We start from the raw sequence: 18,894 nt of genomic DNA, 5'->3' as shown, positions 1-18,894 counted from the left end.
CATATACCTCTACTTTGTCATCACATCAGTAAAATACTGTTATACTTTAAATTTAACGTAGATGTACCAAAAAGATATGTCATGTTTAGTAGTCATGACACGAATTTGTAATCGGGCATCTGAATTGGTTTCTTTCACTCACCCTGTATTCATCTGACCGCTTATTTTGAACTATTGACAACTGTAGTTAGGAGTAGTTCAAAGTAAACACACCTTCTGAAGCAACGCTGCAATTTCTTTGTAATGTGCTGGTGACAGCTGACGTGGAGTTTTGTGAACAGTTATGTTTTTAAACGAATTTTTCAATTAAAGTAATAGAATTTCTTATTTAATTGAACTTAATTTTATTAGTAAAGGTTCGTTTTTACAATTGAAAATGGTTCGTTGTATTATTTACAGGTTTTAGATGGCTACCTTCGAAGAATACATACAGCAAAATGAAGACAGGGACGGGGTCCGTTTCACATGGAACGTCTGGCCGTCAAGTCGTATAGAAGCGACTCGTTTAGTTGTCCCTTTGGGATGTTTATATCAACCAATTAAGGAGCGAACGGATTTACCGCCCATTCAGTACGACCCCGTTTTATGTACAAGAAATAACTGCCGGGCCATTTTAAATCCATTTTGTCAAGTAGATTATAGGGCAAAGTTATGGGTGTGCAATTTCTGTTTCCAACGAAATCCGGTAAGGCTTTTGAATTAGCGCAGTTAAAATATATAAAATGTTTTTTAATTGCAGTTTCCTCCACAATATGCTGCAATATCTGAACAACATCAACCGGCTGAACTGCTTCCTGCATTTTCCACTATCGAATATACGATAACGAGAGCTCAATGCATGCCTCCTATCTATCTGTTGGTGGTCGATACTTGCATGGATGAGGAAGAGTTGGGATCTTTAAAAGACTCGTTGCAAATGTCTCTGAGTTTAATGCCACCAAATGCATTAGTTGGACTCGTTACTTTCGGAAAGATGGTGCAAGTGCACGAATTGGGTATGTCTTCTAAGACTCGTTCGTCTTTTCCTTAATTCTTTCTTTAGGTACCGAGGGATGTAGTAAATCTTATGTATTTCGTGGAACGAAAGATTTAACAGCAAAACAGATTCAAGATATGTTAGGCTTGACCAAAGCTACTGGTCCCATGCAGCAACAACCGCAAATGCAGCAAATACCTGGACAACCTATGAGAGGACCACCAACACAAACTGCACCTCCCATTAATCGGTTTTTACAACCATTGGCAAATTGTGAGATGTGTCTTACTGATTTGATTGGTAGGTAGTCTTTTCATTTCTCTTAATTACGTCTTCACAAATATTTATTAATGTTTTTCTTGCACACCTTGTGTTTTTCTTTTGTGTTGATTTATCTGTAAGTACATTTTGTTGGGATCAAGCCATGTTAATTGTTCCTTTTCTATTATTCTTCCTATTGTTTCTTGAGTATCATTTCAATCACTATTTTCTTGACTCTTGAGTATCATTTTCAATCACTATTAGCGTCCTTTTATGTGTCTACCCAATCATTATTCCATCACCTTTTGTGTTTTAATTCCATTTTATTGTTTATTTGACTTAATTTCCCTATATGATCTGTAATAAATTTAATACTTTGTTAGCTGTTATTAATGTCATCGTTTTCGAAATTTCTGTACTTTCTTTGGTTGGTTTGGATTTATCGTTTACTGCAATTAATTTGGACTTTGTTTTCCCTTTCTCTACTACCTTTATTGGATAATCTTCTATATCTATTTTTATATTTTGTAGTGTATTTGTGTTTTTTAATATTTTTTGTTTATTTATTGTCCACAATAAATTAGTTACATTTCTCGCTTTCCCAATTTCGGAAAACACCTGATTCTTCTACCTCATGCTTCTATCTAGTGTTTCTATTTTATTTTTGTGGATCAAATGTTTTGTGTTACCTAATTGTTTTCCTAAAATGTTCAAATTTTACATTGATTTTTTAAATTTAGGTGAATTGCAAAGAGACCCATGGCCGGTGCCACAAGGCAAACGTTATTTGAGATCTACAGGAGCGGCGCTATCGATAGCTGTGGGACTTTTGGAATGTACTTATCCGAGTACCGGCGCGCGTATTATGATGTTTTTGGGGGGTCCATGTTCTCAAGGCCCAGGTCAAGTTGTTAACGATGACCTCAAGTTACCAATTAGATCTCATCATGATATTCAAAAGGATAATGCGAAGTACATGAAAAAAGCGATTAAACACTATGAAGCGTTAGCTTTACGTTCTGCAACAAACGGACATGCCGTCGATATTTACTCGTGTGCACTGGATCAAACTGGTTTGATGGAAATGAAGCAGTGTTGCAATTCTACCGGGTACACCTTTGGATGTATCTACATCACTTAATTAATGCTACATTTTTAGGGGTCACATGGTAATGGCAGACTCCTTCAATTCGTCCTTATTCAAGCAAACTTTCCAAAGAGTATTTGCACGTGATCCAAAAGGCGACCTTAGGATGGCATTTAATGGTACATTGGAAGTGAAATGCTCTCGTGAATTGAAAAGTACGCATGTCACTTTACAGAATGTTATCAATTATCAATATTATTTCAGTTCAGGGTGGTATCGGATCTTGTGTTTCGTTAAATGTGAAAAGTCCGCTAGTTTCGGATTCCGAAATAGGAATGGGAAATACAGTTCAGTGGAAAATGTGTGCATTTACTCCAAGTACAACGATGGCTTTATTCTTTGAAGTTGTTAATCAGCATTCAGCACCCATACCGCAGGGTGGGCGTGGTTGTATACAATTCATCACCCAGTACCAAGTGAGTATTGAATTTTTCTACCCTTTCCACTGTTACTAAAAATGTCTGATGAATTTTTATTAAACCTGGTACGCGCATGCGCGAACCCAATGTTCAAAGGAGCGTTTTTAATTAGGCCTTAATATTTAGTTTTATTAGTAGTATATTTTGTGTTAAAGTTTATCAAATAAAAATGAACCCAGCGTTTGACAAGCCTCAATGCTGAGATCTCGCTCTCAGACGAACGAAATACAGAGTTCAGAACTGACTGTTTCGACGATCAATTCTTCTATTTGTTCAAATGTATTTTTTAATACAGCATAATCAAATGTGTTTACTGACAGTAAGTGGTACTTTTCACTTAGCATACTACTGGTCAAAGACGAATTAGAGTAACTACTGTCGCTCGCCATTGGGCAGATGCCACAACAAGCTTGCACAATATAAGCTCAGGTTTTGACCAAGAAGCTGCCGCCGTGCTGATGTCTAGAATGGTTGTGTATAAGGCAGAAACCGATGATGGACCTGATGTTTTACGTTGGGTCGACAGAATGTTAATTCGATTGGTATGTCTTCAGAACTGATTAATAATAGTTTAACCTACGTACATTTTAGTGTCAAAAATTCGGAGAATACAACAAAGATGATCCGGGCAGTTTTAGGTTGAGCGAAAACTTCAGTCTTTATCCGCAGTTTATGTATCACCTTCGGAGATCGCAATTTCTGCAGGTGTTTAATAATTCACCGGACGAAACTTCATTTTACCGACACATGTTGATGCGTGAAGATCTCACACAATCGCTAATTATGATTCAACCCATCCTTTACAGTTATAGTTTTAACGGTCCTCCCGAACCAGTCTTGTTGGACACCAGTTCTATACAGGCCGATCGCATTTTACTAATGGACACATTCTTCCAAATACTAATATTCCACGGAGAGGTAATGAGTGGATGCAAACAGTTGTCAATGTAATGATTGCCTTCTGTGTTTAGACAATTGCACAATGGCGTAGTATGAAGTATCAAGATATGCCGGAGTACGAGAACTTTAGGCAGCTGTTGCAAGCACCAGTCGATGACGCTCAGGAGATTTTGCAGACACGTTTCCCAATGCCACGATACATTGACACGGAACAAGGCGGATCTCAAGCGAGATTTTTATTATCTAAAGTGAATCCCAGTCAAACACATAATAACATGTATACGTATGGGGCTGTAAGTAACTCTGGCCGTGTTTATAAATTTAGTATTAAATTCGGCTATGATTCCAGGATGGTGGTGCACCAGTTTTAACAGATGATGTTTCGTTACAAGTGTTTATGGACCATTTAAAGAAATTGGCAGTATCGTCTACAGCATAAGGCATTTTTTAGGGAAAGTTTATCATTTTATTAACAAGTGAACATGTTATTTATGCCATTTTTTGAAATATAGAAATAGAGTGTAGAGTTGATGGTAATGATTAAAATAGACCGATTATTAATTAGGAAGTGGAATTTAGTGTCTTTATTATGCCCTGCTCAACTTACAATGTTTTCGTTGCAGGTCATCAATAGAAGAAAATGGCATGCCAATTTAAATCAAGATTTGACGGATTTATATTCATTATTATTTAGTTACTTTTTAGGAGAATAAGTTGGCAGATTCGGAATTTTTTTTTACAATGCTGTCAAACGTTATTTCGTTATTTGTTGACATTTGACACTTTGGCTTGGTTTTTGCGTGTGAAAGTTTTCGGTTATTCTTGTGGTTGTTGTTATTATTTATCTTTGCTCTTAGTGCAAAAAAATCTGCTCTTTTCAGAACAAAATTGCTGTTTGTTTGTGTACATTCTACCGTTATTTGCATTCGTACTATATTGCTGGTTGAAAATTAATCTCGAAAGATAGTTGACGCAATTTGATTCAGGAATAAACCGTGCTTCAGGCTTAATTTGATTTCATTGATTGAACTTTGTGTTATTCACATAGTAATAAATTACGGATGTTCCGCAATTTGTAAATGTCAATCTACCCATGTAACTTGGGGTTTTAATAGTAAATAGAAGCTGGAATTAATTGTCTTTAACCTTTTCACCTGTGGCAGTTTTGTTTGTAATTTTGTTCGCACTTCATATACATCAATTTGATGCACAATTTTGACTAATAAATTAATATTTTATGTAACTTGCCACTACAAATCTGGCACAAAGGAATGTTTTGCACCCTAGGACCCCAAAAAATGTTGTATAGTAGTAACAGCCAGTATTAATAGTTTTACTTCTGCTGGCAACTCGTAGCGAATTTTGAAGGCATCCACGTTCGGTAAACTCGTTAAAAAGGGCGGCACTGTCTTCTATTGCGGAGTTAATGATTCTCCACCACAATGATCTCCAAAATGGCAAACACAAAATCACAATACTCGCCTTGGCACATCGGCGCAGAATTTCGTTTTACGCGTTTTATAACTAACGCGTTCACAATACGTCAGTTCGGCAAAGAAATCAATACGCGATCGAAAAATGTAGCACTCAACCGGCATAGATTCTTTTCGAAAATTTCGGTAAGAATCCCGTTCTCGACCTCCCATTTTCTGAACTCGCCTCTTGTGGAATGTGTGACACAAAGTTACCCCTCGCTGTCCCTGCATTTTGAATATAACTTCAAATATTATAATTATTAGACAGTGTTTTCCTAATGCTAGTATATAGTTTTGCTTTCGAATAGTCCCAATATACTGGGCAATGAAATGAGTTTACCCGATTTACTGTATCACTGTTGCTGAACCTCACGTACATGAAAGTTTATTTACACATCACCTGAACGAATTCTTCGCGAATTTTCTTTGATATGCCGCCTGGTGAGAGAATGCTAACATATTCATTCGCTTGTGATTGGTTGTACGTCACATTATCCGAATGAATCCATTCGGCCGAATTCGTTCGCTGCATGAATACGCACCTTTACGTGCCGAATTCTGTGTATTTTTGGTGATTGTAAATCGGCCTTTAGATTGCGTTTATTTTTGTTTCGCCATCGTCCACTAGCGTCACCACTGTCACTAAAACGTCAAAAGTGTATGCGATGGCAATTAGGTTAGGTTTTTAAATATTATTTGTTTGGTGTTAATTAACACGTAGTGTTCACGAAAAAAATATGTGGTCGTTTTTCTCGCGAGATCCGTCAAAAGACTTTAATTATGAAATTGTGGAACAAGTGGCGGGCTTGCAAGAAAAAAGTGTATGGACGCTGCACAAGGGAAAGAAAAAGGGTACCAGTGAAGATGTGTCTGTGTTTATGTACGACATTAAAAGTGGATCTGAAACCCAGTTAGACATAGCGAAGGCCGCCGTAAAACGTTTAAAGACCCTAAGGCATCCCAGTGTACTTACATATTTGGATAGCTTAGAATCGGATAAAGTATTATATTTAGCATCGGAGAGCGTGGAACCATTAGCGTATCATTTAGAATCATTGACCATGGAAGGAGCGCAAAAGGACCTATATATCGCTTGGGGCATCTTTCAAATTACTGTGAGTTTTCGTTTGATAATATCTCTCTTTATCATTCTATTTTAGCGTGCACTTTCGTTTTTAAATAATGACGGAAATTTAAAGCATAATAACGTAAATATATGGTCAATATATGTGAATACTGCTGGGGAGTGGAAATTGGGTGGTGTGGAATACGTTGCTGGTGCTCAGGAGAATTTATCTAACGTTATTAAAATCACACCATCTTTAGAAATATACGATCCACCGGAAAAAAATGATCCGACGAAGCAGAGGCAAATCACTAAATGGTATCTACAGTCTTCTTTAATATTTAATTATCATACTGTATTTTAAGTTCAACGGACATGTGGGGTCTGGGATGTTTAATTTGGGAAGTTTTCAATGGACCTCTATACCAACAGTCATCTTTAAAAAGTTTAGATAAGGTAAATATGAGTGTGCACTATAACACCCAATTATCAATAATGACCACCACTCCTAATGCCATCCATATTTACAATTATTTAACAATTGCTTTTTGAAACGCCCAACTTGGTCACCACCTCCAATCTAAAAATGTACCTAAACATTTTCTTCAGAATTACAGCCTGTTTGTCATACATTTAGAATTGTTTTCTATTGTACATATTTCAATTTTTCTATTTACATTAAGTACTATGTTGTATACATAGATGGGCAAAAGTGTGGAACTAAGTAGGTAAATATCTGGTCTAGAGAGAATGAAATTTGGTAGGTATATCCTATAACAAATTGTGCGTATTAATTTAACACCCTATATTTTATTTCAATTTTTAATAGAACATTTTTCAAAAGAAGTTCTCATTCTGTGATGGTTTTGTCTGTCCATCCATTTCTTCCTCATCTAACTCGAGAATGAATAGAGACAGCAATGCCAAACCCTCGTCAAACAAGTTCAAGGATCAGTGCTATTTATGAGGCAGATTAAAAGTTGTGTTTTCGAATGCGAGCTGAGTGTCAAAAAATTCGCCCTACTGAAAATTGTATGATTCTTTGTATCTTGTTCAAGATGGGAGTTTTCATATATAAGGAAATCCATTTGCGATTCAGTCAGTTCCAATTTCGACGCCGAAGTAATAAATAATAAAAAAACGCATTTACTGAAAATGACAGAAAAATAAGATTCAGTCTGGATTTCAAATTGACACATAATTCATTTATAAAAAGAGCGCAACAATAACATACGCTTTTACAATCGATCCGAAAACAGCCTTGGATATTTCCCATTTTTCGAATTTAAAGGTGAGACTACTTCCATTTATAAGCTACATATCGTGGTTCCCCGTCCTCGCTCGCCATTCCCACCGCCATCCAAACATTTGCATTCGTTGCACGTGCACTGTTAGTAAACAAGGATACTTAATTTGTCAGATAAGTCCTTTTTTTTTACAAAACATCTGACCAGATAAAACTTTTACCTTACGTCGAAATTACCATTAAATGTTCCCTTCCAAAATTTATGGTACTCACCAAGTACAATAAATATTAAAATTAAAGTGACAATTTAACAAATTTTCCAATTCTGTGTCCTATTTGAAAGAAAGTCCCTCAGGTCCTATAAAATAACCTCGAAATAATTAGAAACATTTTACATACAAGATGTCCCAACTGCTATTTTCAATGCTTAAACCGAAATTACGTTAACAACACGTTAGGGTGGCCCGGTCTCATCTTCGGCATTGTTTCGACCTAGACACCTAGAGAAACGACACCCCGCTGCAGTTTACACAACAGTATATTAATTATGTTCCGTCATCTTTTATTGTATTGTATTTGTATTTAGTATATTGTTAAATTTTACACTCGATTTTACATTTATATTATGAATGTACATATGTCCAAAGCGAGGTCCAAAGTATGTGCAAAGGGAAAAAGGAATCAAACAATGTACAATAGACTTCCTAAAAATTAGTTACAAAGTGTCAAAGATTGGTCGGTTTACTGTACAATGTTGAAATCAGAACCCATGGCAAAGAATTCTCAGATTTGTATTCAACCATAAATAGCCAGAAGATGACTCCTGTCACAAGTAGTCGCTAAGCTAAGAATTTAAAATATTGAATTGAAGTATGGGGAAGATTATTTAAAGTTCTTTACATTCACATTTTGTACCATTTTTTTCTGGTTCACTCTTCACTCAGCTTTTGTTTTTGGAGAACAAAATCAATGTTTTAATAAACTAAAGGGTGAAGTTCCCAGAAAATTTAGATACATGGAAATTAAAAGTGAAATTGTGACCGAAATGCCAAACGATAAAAATGAATTTCATGAGTGTGATTACATTCAAACAACGTTTCATGGAACAGGCGTTGTTTTGTTTCTTTGAACATTGCAAGTTATTTTAAAAATTGGAGGTGTTGGCAGTTATTGTTAATGTTGGGGATTCTGGACAAATTGATAATCATGGTCAAGGTAGGCGTTGTGGTGATCATGTTCAGGTAAGTTGGGGGTTGGGGTCATAACTTTGGGTTGGGTGTGGTGTTCAGACCTTATCGTTTTTACTTTACCTTTAATGTTGTAGATACCGAAACAACTGTGCCCGCTTTATTGCGAGTTGGTAGGAGCGAATCCGGGATCGCGACCTAATCCCGCAGACATAATTACGCGGTGTCGCAAATTAGGTGGCTATTTCAAAAATGATCTGGTAGACACGCTACTATTTTTGGAGGAAATTCAAATAAAGGATAAGAACGAGAAGAATAGGTTTTTTTCAAATCTCACTCCGCATTTAGATAATTTTCCTGATAATGTTTGTAAGCATAAGATTCTTCCACAACTTATCACCGCCTTTGAGTACGGCGATGCAGGGTCAGCCGTTTTGGCACCAATGTTTAAGGTACGGATTATCATCATTTGTTTTCTAAATGATCTTAAATTTTTTGTGCAGCTCGGAAGACTGTTGGATGAAATTGATTATCAAAAGAAAATTGTGCCATGTGTAGTTAAATTATTTGCCAGTAGTGATAGAGCAACTCGTTCACGATTATTAATGCAATTAGAACATTTTATAAGCCATCTTCAGTCGGGTACTGTAAATGATCAAATTTTCCCACAAATTGCCCATGGATTTATGGATACCAATCCAACCATTCGAGAACAGACTGTTAAAGTAAGGTATGTAAATGTACGACCCGATTGTAGACTGGAGTTTTTGTTTAGTCTGTGATACATCTAGCACCTAAGTTGAATTACAACAATCTCAATGTGGAGGTATTACGACATTTTGCCAGATTACAAGCTAAAGATGATCAAGGGGGGATACGGACGAATACCACAGTTTGCTTAGGAAAAATCGCGCAACACTTACACCCTCAAATTCGTCAAAAAGTTCTTATATCTGCATTTATAAGAGCTATGCGAGATCCTTTCCCTCCTGCTAGAAATGCTGGTAACTCCACATAAATATGTATTTAATGGATTCTATGACTTTTGTTGTAGGCATTTTGGCTTTAGCAGCTACACAGCAATATTACTTGCTAACGGAAGTATCAACAAGAATTTTACCTGCATTATGTCAATTAACTATGGACACCGAAAAAACTGTACGTGATTCTGTATTTCGCACAATTAAGGGATTTTTAGGAAAATTAGAAAAAGTATCCGAAGATCCGAGCTTACGAGAGAGCATGGGTAATTATCTGACTACACTGAATTTAATCAAATTGTCGCAACTATCTTGTAGAAGCTGACGTCAACACGGCAACTCCGAGCTTAAGTAATGCAGCTGCAACTTGGGCGGGTTGGGCTGTCACTGCGGTAACAGCCAAGTTCTATCGCAGTCAATCTGACACTGTTAAGTCAATGAATCCGATAACTAGTCGAATGCTGAGTAAACCCGCGTCCTTAGGTTTGTATGATGTAAGCGAAAAAAAGATATCTCTATTGGCAAATTTAGAGCAACCGTCGAGCAGCAGTTTATCCACAACTACGTCTAGCGTTACCTCTATGACCTCCTTGGAACACGAAGATGGGAGTCGAGGGAATGATTCAGTTTCAGATTATGACTATGATAATTGGGGTGATGACAATTGGGGAGATATGGAGGTAAGTTCTTCAATATCATTAGTCATAGATGTCCTGATTCTGATTTCTTGTTTTCACCAAGATCAGTTGAAAGTAGTGCTGTGCGATAATAGAAAATTATTGATATCGATTATTGATAATTTTTTCTTTTTATGAAAATGGCCACCTGTGGCAAAAAAGGAGAATTTTAAAGAAAGTCTGAATAGGGGCCTCATACTTCAATATTTCATCGCCAGTAATGTGTCATTTTCCTGACTTTTATGTAAATAACTATTTCACGATCTTTATGCATATCTCGATTGGGGGTGCGAAAAATTATTGATAATCAAGGTGTATTGATAAAATATTGATATATGTATCGATTATTTTTTGCAGCCCTAGTTGGAAGTGATTATCTGTTCACTTTGTGGAGGTAACGGGTAACTGATTGGGTAGGAATCAATTGATCCGAATGTATAGTCCAGGCTATATAATATTTTTTTACAAAAAAAATTAGTTACGATTCAAACCGGGTTTTTCATGTTGGTGAAATGATTAGAAATTGGGGAAAAATAATTAAAACAGCTGAATTTTTCCGCGGGTGAATCGTTTCCGAGATCTCACGATTTCTGAAAAAAACACCTCATTTTCAAGGGGATGAAAAATCTATTTTTTTTTCATCGTACAAAGGTGCGCGGGGTAGCAAAATTTTCGGGAAACCTTATATTTTAATAAACAAAAATAAAAAATATTATTCCTATAGCAAAAATTCGAGAAAATCGCCAAAAACTGGAAAAACAATTTTAAGATATACCTACACGTTTTTTGACATGATAAATCAACATGTTGGATGTTAATAAAGATTTTTTTCTATTTCGGTGTCACAATGATGATTTTGTAAAACTGTTTTCGACCGAAAACAGTTGTACAAAGACAGTGATTATAGTCGTTTTTTTTGGTAACTCATCTCTTAAGTTGGCAGTTACTATTTAGTACAAGTAGGTACTTCGTTGGGTACTTCCATGTTTGAACTTCAAAATGTCAGTCTTACTACGCTGCCAACCTAAAACTTAACGGCATAAAAAGTGTTCCCAACATAAAACATGTTAGTTCTAATGTTCCCTATAGTTTCTGATAATGATTTTTTTAATTAAATTAAAGCACCGAAATAGAAAAAATAGTATGAAAAACGCGTGTTACAATGCTTTATTGTAATACTCCTATCTTGCGGACACTCGTGGCTACGCTTCGCGTCGCCACTCGTGCCACAAGATAGTCGTATTACAATAGGTCGCATTGTAACACTTGTCTTTCAATATACTATTTTTGTCTTCTTGCTTCTCTTTAATGTTTGCTTAAATATTCTCTTTTGTTATCTTACAACTGTTTTAGTTAAAACATCTTTATTATTTCATGTTTCTGCATTTTTACCGCAATAAAAGCAATTCGAAATAAAATTGGATTATCTTGCTTCCTGATTCCTGAACAATTTGTTTTTGTTCACTGGCTCTTCTTCCTGATGATGCAATTACGTTGGGCCTGTTGATAAACGTGCAAAATCTGCAATAAGAACGTTAGTTTTACTGGCCAAAGCAAATGATTTGAGGAGTAAAACCTGGAATAAACTTCATGAGGATTTTATTCATAATTCCTGTAAATTAACGATCAACTGGCCCAGTTTAATCACATCAGCTGTAAAACAGGCAGGAAGAAGAGTTAGTGAACAAAAACAAATTGGAATAATATTTTTTATTTTTGATTATTACAATGTAAGTCCTTACCAAAATTTTGCTACCCCGCGCAACTCTGTACGATGAAAAAAAATAGATTTTTCATTCCCTTGAAAAAGAGGTGGTTTTTTTAAGAAATCGTGAGATCTTGGAAACGATTCAACTTTGGGGGCCCAAAAAATTATTTCTTTTTTTTATCATAAAACAAGCTAAGTTTCCTCCAAATTTCAAACCCCTACGACTTTTTTTCGCAAAAATAAGAAACAGTTTTTCTGGTTTTTCTAGGAAAATTGGAGGTTATGTGAAAATAGTGCAGGTACAAAAGTTGCTCATTTTTTTAATCTCTATAACTTTTACATTGAACATTTTCGTCTAAAATTAATAGTTTTGCCACAATTTGCAAAACACCACTTTCCACCCCTTTCAACCTCCTGGATTTCACCCGCGGAAAAATTCAGCTGTTTTAATTATTTTTTCCCAATTTCTAATCATTTCACCTGCCTGAAAAACCCGGTTTCGCCTGGACTAATTAAGGATCCAAAGATCCTTTATATGGTTGTCCATCCTTTTGTCCAGCTGTTCGTCTGTGTTGGCTATACCTCTGAGTTAACATCTCCAGATACCTTTTATAGCTTTTAATTTTTGTCCGTACGTCCGTCTGTCCATCCTTGTGCACTATAGCTATTTTCCAATGATAATTTTATGCGGTGGAGCGATTTGTACAGGCATTCTCTGATCTTTGGGAAAACTCAGTCTCTACTTATTGACAAGGCAGAGCAAGTGGGGAAAGCATGAACCGACTCGCTACTTACAGCGCCACGCGCGCCTTGCGGGAGAACTTTATTACAAGTTTCCCCCTTTGAACCAGCGGTCGTCCCGACGCGCAGTTCAATGGAAGCCACATCTTGCTTAATTTCTTTTATGTGTGGTAGGGCCGATTTGAGCATTTGTGGGATCTGAGTTCCCTTCCCATGATAACGTAGTACTACTTTTTTACTGAGTACCTGAGCGCAAGCTCTCGCGGTGGCTTCTTTCATCGCAAACATCTCTACCAAGCATGAAGCGGTGTCCTCTATAATGAACGTCCATCGATAATCTTTGTCTGTCTCTGCCTCCAGATCTTTGTGTGTCCTGGGTCAAAAGTAGCGCCGAGCGATTTTCTGATAGGTTTTATGTATCCAATAGTGTCCGATAGTGGGTTGATCATAAGTCTCTTTCGTGCTAGGTCGATTGCAATTTCGCACACCTCATAATTTTCCGCTGCGGGTCGTGAAAGTGTTTTCTTGGTCACCCTTCTCCTGGACCAGAACTGCCTCTATAGGTAGGGCTAGAGCGTATATGTATATAAGTATCATGATCTGGGCGAGTTACCAGATATAGCTGCCGGTACCTCCATATCCAATACTGGTTGATCATTAACATCCCTATTTTCCCAGAGACGGTGGAACTCGCTTTGTTATATTGGTTAGAAGGTATGGTGGGGGTCGCAGTTTGGTTTTCTAAGCTGATGGTGTGCAAGTGCCATCCGATGATTGGTGGCGTTTTTGGCAAACCTGCCCAGATTACTTCGGCTTCCTCAATGATTGTAGTTTTTGGTATTGGAGTGTGTACCATACTTTCGTCCTCTCAAAGTGGGCTCAGTAGCATGGGAAGCCAGTATTACTCGACTATGCAGTGCACCAACTCTAGGAACTGGATTGTGGAGAACGGGTTCTTGCTCTCATTTTCAACCGCCTTGCTTGGAAGTCCCTTTTGCGTGGGGTGCACGAACACGTGAAATAAAGCTACCTAGCGACCCATAATAAAACGTGATGTTTTCATGTTAAATGAAATTCCGCTTAAAAATATAAATTCCTGTTGAATTGGTACATTGTTTCATTTATGATTTGCGATGGTATTTGACTGAACAAAATGATTTTAACAGCAAACCCTCCGTGTTGCATGGTTTTTCATTAAATGTGTTAACAGACTGGTGGACAAATGGGCAGCAGTAGCGGAAGTGGAGGTGGTGGCGCTACAAGCGACCCGATCAGTCCACCTTCAGGATCAGCTCCAGTGAGAACAACTGACGGGTGGGACAATGAAGAATGGGGTAGCTTAGAAGAAGAGCCGGTATGATTTTCTCATTTGCTTAATTGATTTGTAACTAAAGTGAGCCAAGAATATTTATGTTATTGTGTTTTTACGCCAATTTGTAGGAGGGCGAAACGGAATTAACATCACCCTCTGAACCGTGGAGTCCTCCCAGTGAATACATTCCCACGGATGATACCAAACATCAAACTGCTTCTTACAACTGGGGAGATAGTAATAGAAAACCGCAGAATACGTGGGAAGATACCGAATTTGAACCCCTGGAAGATAACCAAACAAGTTCCAGTGCAAAATTTGAAGAGGCACGAAAAAAGAGAGAGGAAAGAAAGCTAATGAGACAGAAGGAGATGGAAGCGAGGCGAGCTAGCAAACCTACAGGTGCGACGGGACCTATGAAGTTAGGTTCTAGGAAAATGTGAAATTTTGTGATTTAAAATTTATATGTAATACAAATCTAAATGGATTACGTTCATATAGTGAAATAATAGAGACCTTCGATTTGAATGGAGTACTCATTGTCTGGTTTTGAACGAAGGCAGATTGTCTATGTTTTTGCTTAACATAAAACAGAGGAACATCATCAAGTTTAAGTTGATTAAGTAAACAAAATTGTTTACAGGTAGTAACAGTAGACAGTGTAGCTTAATTTCAACTGTTTTTTGGAATACCCTCAAGGTTGGAAGTTTTAATTGAGATAAATCAAAATGAGCCTTCCATCCACAGTGCATTAGCATAAGTATACGTGCAATGATGCGTAAAAAGAACAACAAGCGAGAAATGTCTTGTATAACAAAACACCATCAAAGGCAACTTGTGATTTTACTAACAAATTACTTGATACTGTGGAAAGTGGTGAAGTTACCCATAATAGCTTGCAAAACAAGGGCTTGAGATCCACTACAGTAGGTTGCAGTACCAAAAATATATTAATAATTTTTATTTTTCGACGGATCAGTTCATAATCGGCCAGTAGATACCTAACAGCATTACATTTTTTTAGAAGTTCCACTTAGAAATAAATTACAGGTTTACACACAAATAAAATAGGGAGATTTTTTATTGTATTTGTGATCTTTACCATTGCTAATATGAACGCCAAATTTGTAACTATTAGAATTATGTGGAGAGCAGTAAATAAAAACTGCTCTCAATTAACTCAAATGTAAAGCTTATTAATGTTTACTCCATAGCTAAAACTATAACAATTTTTTTAAATAAATTCTTTTTTAAGTCAAATGGTTGATTTTTTGTATGGACTCACAGGTTCTAAAATGTAAATAAAACCGCCAAAGTAGAGGTTACCGACTCCCCAACCTTCTTTAACATATGCTTATATGTGAGTTATCCCTATGTCCACTGATTCTTATAGCGAAACATTGTTTTATATGGACGTTTTCACACCGAGTGAATCTGTGGCGCAATTTTTAACGGACTTTCACTACACAAACGCGCAACCCCTTCACATGGCGCGATTCGCAGCGCCACTAGTAGCGAGAAGCGATTTTCAGACGCCACCACGCAAGGATTGGAGTTTGTAACTATTTATTTTCTCCATTACGTTTATGGTTTTTACTTGCTGAAAGATCGCCGTAACTTTTGAATTTGTGATTGCCAGCGCCTTGATTTATGGGCGTCGATTCTCATTTTTCTTTTTCCTTCGTAAGCCGTATCAAGGTGCACGTCAATTAAACAAACCGCTTGAGGTAGAACGCATGTGCGTTTCGTTCATTTAGAGAGTATACCTTCTTTAGGTTTTGGCTATAATTAGTTGTACTGCAATTTCCGACTAAGATCAGCTCTCTTATATAAGAGGTAGGTAAATTTTATGTCATAACGGGTTACCTTTAATTTCTTTTAGGGTTTAAGTTCAAGTTCCGGATACGTTTTACATCACCAACTAATTCTTGTTCGATGTACAAGTTTTGAAACCTTGGGTTAAATTCACTGATACCTGTGGGTGACGACGCTTTTGCTTTACTGCCACATGTGCTTATTGGCCATTTTTCTGTGAAATAGGTCACTGCGTCATGAAGGAGATTTAATATCAAGGATCGAGCAAAACTGCACTACTTAACTCCTAACTCTTTCAACATTATCATTGTGTTCTCAAAGTGTTTAGTTTACCTAAATAAATGTAAAATTCGTTATCGGTCTCCCTCATATTCCCACACAGACTAGCCCAAAACTCAAGCGGTGAATTTGAAATGTTTTGGCAATATTTACAAAGGAAATTATAATTAAATAAACACGTAAAAGCCTTTATGCAAAATTCATCATAAAAGTTAACAATTGTTAAAAGTAAACATTCTATGTTAGTTAAACTATTTTCTATGTTTCCAATTTTTACCTGGTGATGATGTCTTCGTAGAGAAACGTATCAGTGATGATACGAGTGGTATATTCAATGCTCGAATAACATTTGCGAAAGTCGTAGCGTTATACTTTATACACTTGAAATACACTACTTTGTTACGTCCGTGTAAATATGTGTGAGAATAAAGCTAGAGGGTCCAATAGGCGCAGTAAAGGATACCACCGTCGAGACCAAATTACCGAGAACATATTAATGGTGGGTTAATCATTATTTCACTATCATTGCATCATTATGAAATAGCCAATAGAGGGAAAGGTATAGTTTCATTGGTTAGCGACGCACAATACACCTTTGATTGGTTATTTCGTAAGGATCTAATGATTGAGTAACAGACTCTTGCTTCCTTTTCCCAAAATGTGATTGTTAATTTTTTTGTTATGCCATGTTTTAGGATCAGCCTGGGTACAGTGAACCTGTATATTAAGTATATAACAACCCTTAAAAAATTTTATTAAAAACCCTTACAAAACTTTTTTTTCCTGATAAATTTCTCATTTTGCAAAATAAATCAATGATTGTATAGCCATATAAGTTGTTACAATTTGAGCTGCAAAGAAAGCTAAAAATCTCGCCGGCTGCGGAATCACAACCACAGCATACACTAAGGTGTGGAGTATTCGTGAAATTGTGAAAATCCTAAATAACATCGTGGTGAACCAAATTGATGGATTGGTGAGAATGTATGCCAAACTTGCAACTAAAAACACAGGAATGTTTTCCAAGTCGTTTAGATGAGCCCTAAAAAAATAGGAGCGAGTATAAAAATTCACTTCCACCTTACATGATAAAAGTAAATTTACAGATTTTCCCACAAATTAGTGTAACAAACGATATAATACGCACAAGAAAGTTCAGCCTTTTGTTTTCAAATCACAACTCATTTGATCTACACTTAAACCACAGCTTACTTACTATCCTTCAAATGAAGTGATCATGATTTTTTTTGAGTTTTAGACTGTTTAATCATTTTTGAAGGACAGTAACAGATCCAGTGCTATTTAAAGCTCATAAATTATGTGAAAAAAATATACCTAGTAGTCCCGTTATAATAATGCTTTTAGACTGTGTACCTAATTAAAAAGCACGCAATAATTATTTCAAGGTTCTTAATACAAAAACAAAAGAAAAAATTATCCAAAAGTTCTGACCTTTGGTTAGGTAACTACTTAAAAAACTGCATTAGATACTTACCTCCTAACTCTTTCAACATTTTCATGAGTTTTCGGTTTTATCTTCGCGACAACTGCATCTTCTGGATTCGCAAAGGCCTACAATATGATATTATAGCACAAGCCAATGTGATTGCGACTTACCTTATGCTTAAAGCGTTGTATTGCAGTTAATGGTGCCATTGCAACTACTTTTAAAACTAATATACAGCCATAAAATAAATAAACACGAAATAATTCATTTTCAGTGGATAGAATTTCTAAAGCTTGTGCCATTTTTCAATTCCAGAATTGAGAAACCACTAAAATTAGGGAGATTTGTGATTATGATTGGATCAGAAAAAGTAAGCGTTTATGATGTGAACCTCTCGACGTGTAAATATGAAATGACATAACTGTATTTTTATATGAAATTATGAAGCCATGAAGGCAAAGGTTAACATGATTAAGCACTTACGATGTTAATTCTTATAGTACCTTTAAATATGGAATATATTTGAATGAAATATCTACACTTTGGTAACGAATAACGGTCTTTGTACTAAAGTAGGCGTTTCTATCACAGTCTAGCTTGAAAGTGGTTACCATGTACGCTTCGTCAGTGGCGTATCACATAATTTACTCCAAAAATGTGCACTGATTTAAGCCCGTTTGTAACGATCACTTATTTAGTCAAATTTTTAGTCCTTTTTTTCTTCAATAAAGATAATGCTATCCTAAAAATGTCATAAATGATGAAACTGTATGTAACATAATATCGTCAATTTTTTAGTACCTGTAAAATGTAAACATTTGTACATAACCTATCTTATATTAAATCTGGAGACTAAATATTTATCTTCTGTAAACTAAGGTCTCTATCTACTGTCAACGTATTATAGTGAGCTTTAAAAATGAATATAAATTTAATTTTAATTTTACAAATTCGCTATAATCTGTCAAAAGTTACTAAAAAATTGAGGGAAAATAGGACAGGTTCTAAACATTACAAAAATAGGACAACTTTCAGTTCCTAAAATAACTACCAAAAAATTGATCAAAGTTGATGTATGAAATGTTCAATTTTTTTGTTCCTAAAAAAATTATTTAAAAATTGACTAAATAAGTGATCGTTACAAACGGGCTTTAAAAATCATACAATTATCAAAGATTTACAAAATAGTATTGAACATTTTGAAGACACCACCTAGTTGAGAATATATCCTCTTGCTCGATTAAACGAACATATCTAT

General features: G+C 36.1%; 3 protein-coding genes across 6 annotated transcripts; 2 read left to right on the top strand and 1 right to left on the bottom strand.

The window, feature by feature from the left end:
• Positions 1–167: 167 nt before the first annotated feature.
• On the top strand, positions 168–4,277 carry LOC116179486 (protein transport protein Sec23A). Of its 2 annotated transcripts, none has more exons than XM_031499283.1 (11): positions 168–311; positions 400–685; positions 740–995; positions 1,043–1,276; positions 1,978–2,347; positions 2,397–2,539; positions 2,589–2,800; positions 3,145–3,345; positions 3,395–3,721; positions 3,775–3,996; positions 4,053–4,277. In XM_031499283.1, the coding sequence occupies exons 2-11, from the start codon at positions 407–409 to the stop codon at positions 4,140–4,142; spliced, it is 2,334 nt and encodes a 777-aa protein (XP_031355143.1). In that variant the 5' UTR covers positions 168–311; positions 400–406; the 3' UTR covers positions 4,143–4,277. The 2 variants fall into 2 exon arrangements, with proteins under 2 accessions (XP_031355143.1, XP_031355150.1); XM_031499290.1 differs by having other exon boundaries at positions 211–356; positions 407–685.
• Positions 4,278–5,823: 1,546 nt separating this feature from the next.
• Positions 5,824–14,623, top strand: LOC116178176 (N-terminal kinase-like protein). Of its 2 annotated transcripts, none has more exons than XM_031497599.1 (11): positions 5,824–6,293; positions 6,339–6,562; positions 6,610–6,700; positions 8,815–9,129; positions 9,181–9,402; positions 9,453–9,681; positions 9,732–9,923; positions 9,976–10,140; positions 10,189–10,337; positions 13,994–14,137; positions 14,224–14,623. In XM_031497599.1, exons 1-11 carry the CDS (start codon positions 5,916–5,918, stop codon positions 14,536–14,538), a joined length of 2,424 nt encoding a protein of 807 aa, XP_031353459.1. In that variant the 5' UTR covers positions 5,824–5,915; the 3' UTR covers positions 14,539–14,623. The 2 variants fall into 2 exon arrangements, with proteins under 2 accessions (XP_031353459.1, XP_031353468.1); XM_031497608.1 differs by having other exon boundaries at positions 13,994–14,176; positions 14,224–14,364.
• Positions 14,624–16,926: 2,303 nt separating this feature from the next.
• LOC116159657 (microsomal glutathione S-transferase 1) lies at positions 16,927–18,266 on the bottom strand. Of its 2 annotated transcripts, XM_031472682.1 has the most exons (4): positions 18,140–18,266; positions 17,807–17,964; positions 17,685–17,761; positions 16,927–17,231 (listed from the first exon to the last, which is right to left on the bottom strand). In XM_031472682.1, exons 2-4 carry the CDS (start codon positions 17,936–17,938, stop codon positions 16,985–16,987), a joined length of 456 nt encoding a protein of 151 aa, XP_031328542.1. In that variant the 5' UTR covers positions 17,939–17,964; positions 18,140–18,266; the 3' UTR covers positions 16,927–16,984. The 2 variants fall into 2 exon arrangements, with proteins under 2 accessions (XP_031328542.1, XP_031328541.1); XM_031472681.1 differs by lacking the exon at positions 18,140–18,266 and having other exon boundaries at positions 17,807–18,064.
• Between the last annotated feature and the right edge of the window lie 628 nt (positions 18,267–18,894).

Source organism: Photinus pyralis, unplaced genomic scaffold (assembly GCF_008802855.1).
Source record: "Photinus pyralis isolate 1611_PpyrPB1 unplaced genomic scaffold, Ppyr1.3 Ppyr1.4_LG1, whole genome shotgun sequence".
In the NCBI taxonomy this organism is placed as follows: domain Eukaryota; kingdom Metazoa; phylum Arthropoda; class Insecta; order Coleoptera; family Lampyridae; genus Photinus; species Photinus pyralis.
Note: the sequence above shows the minus strand (reverse complement) of the source record. Positions and strands in the feature narration are given on the sequence as shown.

Coding starts and splice junctions, on each gene's coding strand:
- LOC116179486 (XM_031499283.1), top strand. CDS start 407: ATGGCTACCTTCGAAGAATACATACAGCAAAATGAAGACAGGGACGGG. Junction 686..739: donor TCTGTTTCCAACGAAATCCG/GTAAGGCTTTTG, acceptor TTTTAATTGCAG/TTTCCTCCACAATATGCTGC. Junction 2,348..2,396: donor CAGTGTTGCAATTCTACCGG/GTACACCTTTGG, acceptor CTACATTTTTAG/GGGTCACATGGTAATGGCAG.
- LOC116178176 (XM_031497599.1), top strand. CDS start 5,916: ATGTGGTCGTTTTTCTCGCGAGATCCGTCAAAAGACTTTAATTATGAA. Junction 6,294..6,338: donor GGGGCATCTTTCAAATTACT/GTGAGTTTTCGT, acceptor ATTCTATTTTAG/CGTGCACTTTCGTTTTTAAA. Junction 6,701..8,814: donor CTTTAAAAAGTTTAGATAAG/GTAAATATGAGT, acceptor TTAATGTTGTAG/ATACCGAAACAACTGTGCCC.
- LOC116159657 (XM_031472682.1), bottom strand. CDS start 17,938: ATGGCACAAGCTTTAGAAATTCTATCCACTGAAAATGAATTATTTCGT. Junction 17,762..17,806: donor TACAACGCTTTAAGCATAAG/GTAAGTCGCAAT, acceptor ATCATATTGTAG/GCCTTTGCGAATCCAGAAGA. Junction 17,232..17,684: donor AATGTTGAAAGAGTTAGGAG/GTAAGTATCTAA, acceptor CTATTTTTTTAG/GGCTCATCTAAACGACTTGG.